The 2895-nt window shown below is 35.1% G+C and overlaps 1 protein-coding gene across 1 annotated transcript in view; it reads right to left on the bottom strand.

The window, feature by feature from the left end:
* Positions 1-483: 483 nt before the first annotated feature.
* ciao2a (cytosolic iron-sulfur assembly component 2A) overlaps positions 484-2895 on the bottom strand; it is a 3975-nt gene continuing 1563 nt past the window's right edge. The window contains exons 3-5 of the mRNA XM_016558961.1: positions 1801-1850; positions 1593-1638; positions 484-931 (exon numbers count right to left, since the gene is read on the bottom strand). Coding sequence (XP_016414447.1) covers positions 831-931; positions 1593-1638; positions 1801-1850 — 197 coding nt within the window. The 3' untranslated portion in view covers positions 484-830. The remainder of the gene's footprint in view (positions 932-1592; positions 1639-1800; positions 1851-2895) is intronic.

Below are 2895 nucleotides of genomic sequence, written 5' to 3'. Positions count from 1 at the left end.
AATACGTCATTAATAGCGGTTCACTTCCGTGATTTGGTACGATTGCGTTCACATCAGCAGCGAACCGTACCAGAGTTCACTTGAACCGTACCCCAGACCACCCTTTTTAAGCGGACTCGGGTACGGTTCGCGGGTGCGCACCAGAGTACTGAATACTGAACTCTGACGTCAATCGAACCCGGGTCCGCACCAAAAGTGCTAGAGTGAAAGCACCCTTAGTTGAACAGGAAGTTGAACAACTTAGTTGAACAGGAAGTTGAATAACTTAGTTGAACAGGACGTTGAACAGGAAGTTGAACAACTTAATTGAACAGGAAGTTGAACAACTTAGTTGAACAGGAAGTTGAACAACTTAGTTGAACAGGAAGTTGAACAACTTAGTTGAACAGGAAGTTGAACAACTTAGTTGAACAGGAAGTTGAACAACTTAGTTGAACAGGAAGTTGAACAACTTAGTTGAACAGGAAGTTGAATAGGAAGTTGAACAATTTCATTGAACAGGAAGTTGAACAACTTCATTGAACAGGAAGTTGAACAACTTCATTGAACAGGAAGTTGAACAACTTCATTGAACAGGAAGTTGAACAACTAAATTGAACAGGAAGTTGAACAACTTCGTTGAACAGGAAGTTGAACAACTTCGTTGAACAGGAAGTTGAACAGGAAGTCGCTGTGTTTTGTCTCTCAGCTTGAGGAATGTAGTTCTTCAACGAGCCGAACTCAGAAGAACAAACAAACTCAAAGACAGGCGGAAAGGCCAGAAGGCCTGCTGTTATGAAGACATGAAGGCCAGTCTTCACGTGTCTAGCGAGGTTTCATCAGACAGTCTGTCAGTCGTCCGGTTCGGTCACGCACTGCTCCACCATCTCCCGCAGGCTGGGGTTCTCCATAGCGGCCGCAACGCGCTCCTTATCATTGATCTGTTTGTTAACTGTGAGAGGACAAGTCAAGAGACACAACATCACACTCAGACAATCTCCAGACATCCTCTCCATACTGAACTGTGCCAAATCAAGCAGATGCTCAAGGAATATTTAAAGATTAACATCAGTGACTAGTAATCAAACCTAGCTGAACAATTAAACAAAGCATTAGTTTTCCCCTTTTGACGGTTGTAACAGTTTTGTCAAAGGATGATAAACATCCATCCAGTAGTTTTGGATGAAAATTCTGTAAAATAATTGTTTGTTTAATTTTAATGTCTATTTAATTTCATTTTTATGCATCATTTGCCATCATTATATTTGATTATTTACAATACAATAATATAAAAAATAGATGTATTAATTGTGTGTGTATATATATATATATATAATTTAATTTAATGACTGCAATAAATAAATAATATACTTAGTCAAAATCTACGAAAAGCTTCGTCTATGTAAAGGTTACATTTTTGTTTTATGTTTTAATGAATTATATAGTGAAAATAAGCATGTAATTGCAGTAACTGTGTGTGCATATTATTTGCAGTAATTCCAGCGTTGCATGACGGTTGCACTCGGACACATTTAGAAACCCTGAAAACAAGCTTCAGTGGAGAACGTCTGAGCCTCACTCCAGCGGCAGAAAGTGCTGTAATTAACACTCACTGTCCTCCTCGGTCGAGTGCGTTCCCTCCGTTATGTAGATCTCCAGCTGGAAGGGAATAAAGCGAGAGAAAACGCCATCAGAGAGAAACAGAAAGTGCTCCGGACAATGACTGTCGCTCGAGCTTTCATCAGCTCATTAAACCCTCCACGGCAGAGACCGTGTGCTCTCCTAAAAACACAATCCAGAGAGTTAATGATGAGGACGTACCTTGTGCTTGAACGGCAGGCAGCGCTGAAGTTTGACCTGTAAGCACAGACCTGCAGGAAGAGGAAATAACAGCTTAATCAGCACCAATAATGAGGGTGTGTTTACACGTCTGTGTGACTGACAGGGGTTAACGAAACTCTCCACATATCCACTGGAGGAAAGAAACCAGTAGTGCATCTTGAGTCCAATTCTGAGTTCAAGAAATTATAATAGAGCTTCACTATGGCCAGAACTGACCAAAGCTGTCGGTTTTATGGCGTTTTGAGACACATTCATCACTAAAAACATACAAACAAGGTCAAAGAAAATGAGATAAACATGGTTCGTGCAACATTGTGATTTCTGCTGAGTTATTGGCTGCCGAGTGCAAAAAAACATCAAAACTGTCACCGTTCCTACTCCATATGTGTCTCGTAAATAATTCAGAAAATACGAGATATTTCACAGTAAACATATTGTAACAAAATATTGTAGCAAAATATCAGCATTTTTAAATGCATTTCATTGTTTTAATTAATTAATTTATTTTGTTATAATAGTAACGTTCTGGTAAAATAACGTTCCACTAACGTTAATAGAAGTTATATGTTCTTTAATAATTTCCTTAAAAAAGAAAAAAACTTTGACATGAACTGTGACATTTATATTTACATTATGACAATTGTAAATGTTTTGCCAGGCTTTTTCATGAATGCACTGCTGAAAAATATTAACTGTATATTATTTAAATGTGCATTTATTATGCATTTTATATTTTATTATATATTGTTATATTTTAAATAATATAATTTATACATTTTTATGACATGATGTACTGTGTATTATATATTAATATACATTATATAATACTCCATATTCTATTAGTATTTTTTATTATGTATTTTTTGTGATATATTACATACTACATAGTATTATCTATTAATACTATATATATAAGCTGAAAATTTTTTTTTTATTAATAAATTAAATGACTTAAATTTGCATATATATATGTGTGTGTTAGTAGTATTATATATTATATCATAATATTCTATATTTATAATTTTTTATATTATTATTATTATTATTATTATTAATTATTTATGATTTAATTTA

The sequence above is a fragment of the Sinocyclocheilus rhinocerous genome, unplaced genomic scaffold (assembly GCF_001515625.1).
Source record: "Sinocyclocheilus rhinocerous isolate Xijiao unplaced genomic scaffold, SAMN03320098_v1.1 scaffold2966, whole genome shotgun sequence".
Classification (NCBI taxonomy): Eukaryota; Metazoa; Chordata; class Actinopteri; order Cypriniformes; family Cyprinidae; genus Sinocyclocheilus; species Sinocyclocheilus rhinocerous.
Note: the sequence above shows the minus strand (reverse complement) of the source record. Positions and strands in the feature narration are given on the sequence as shown.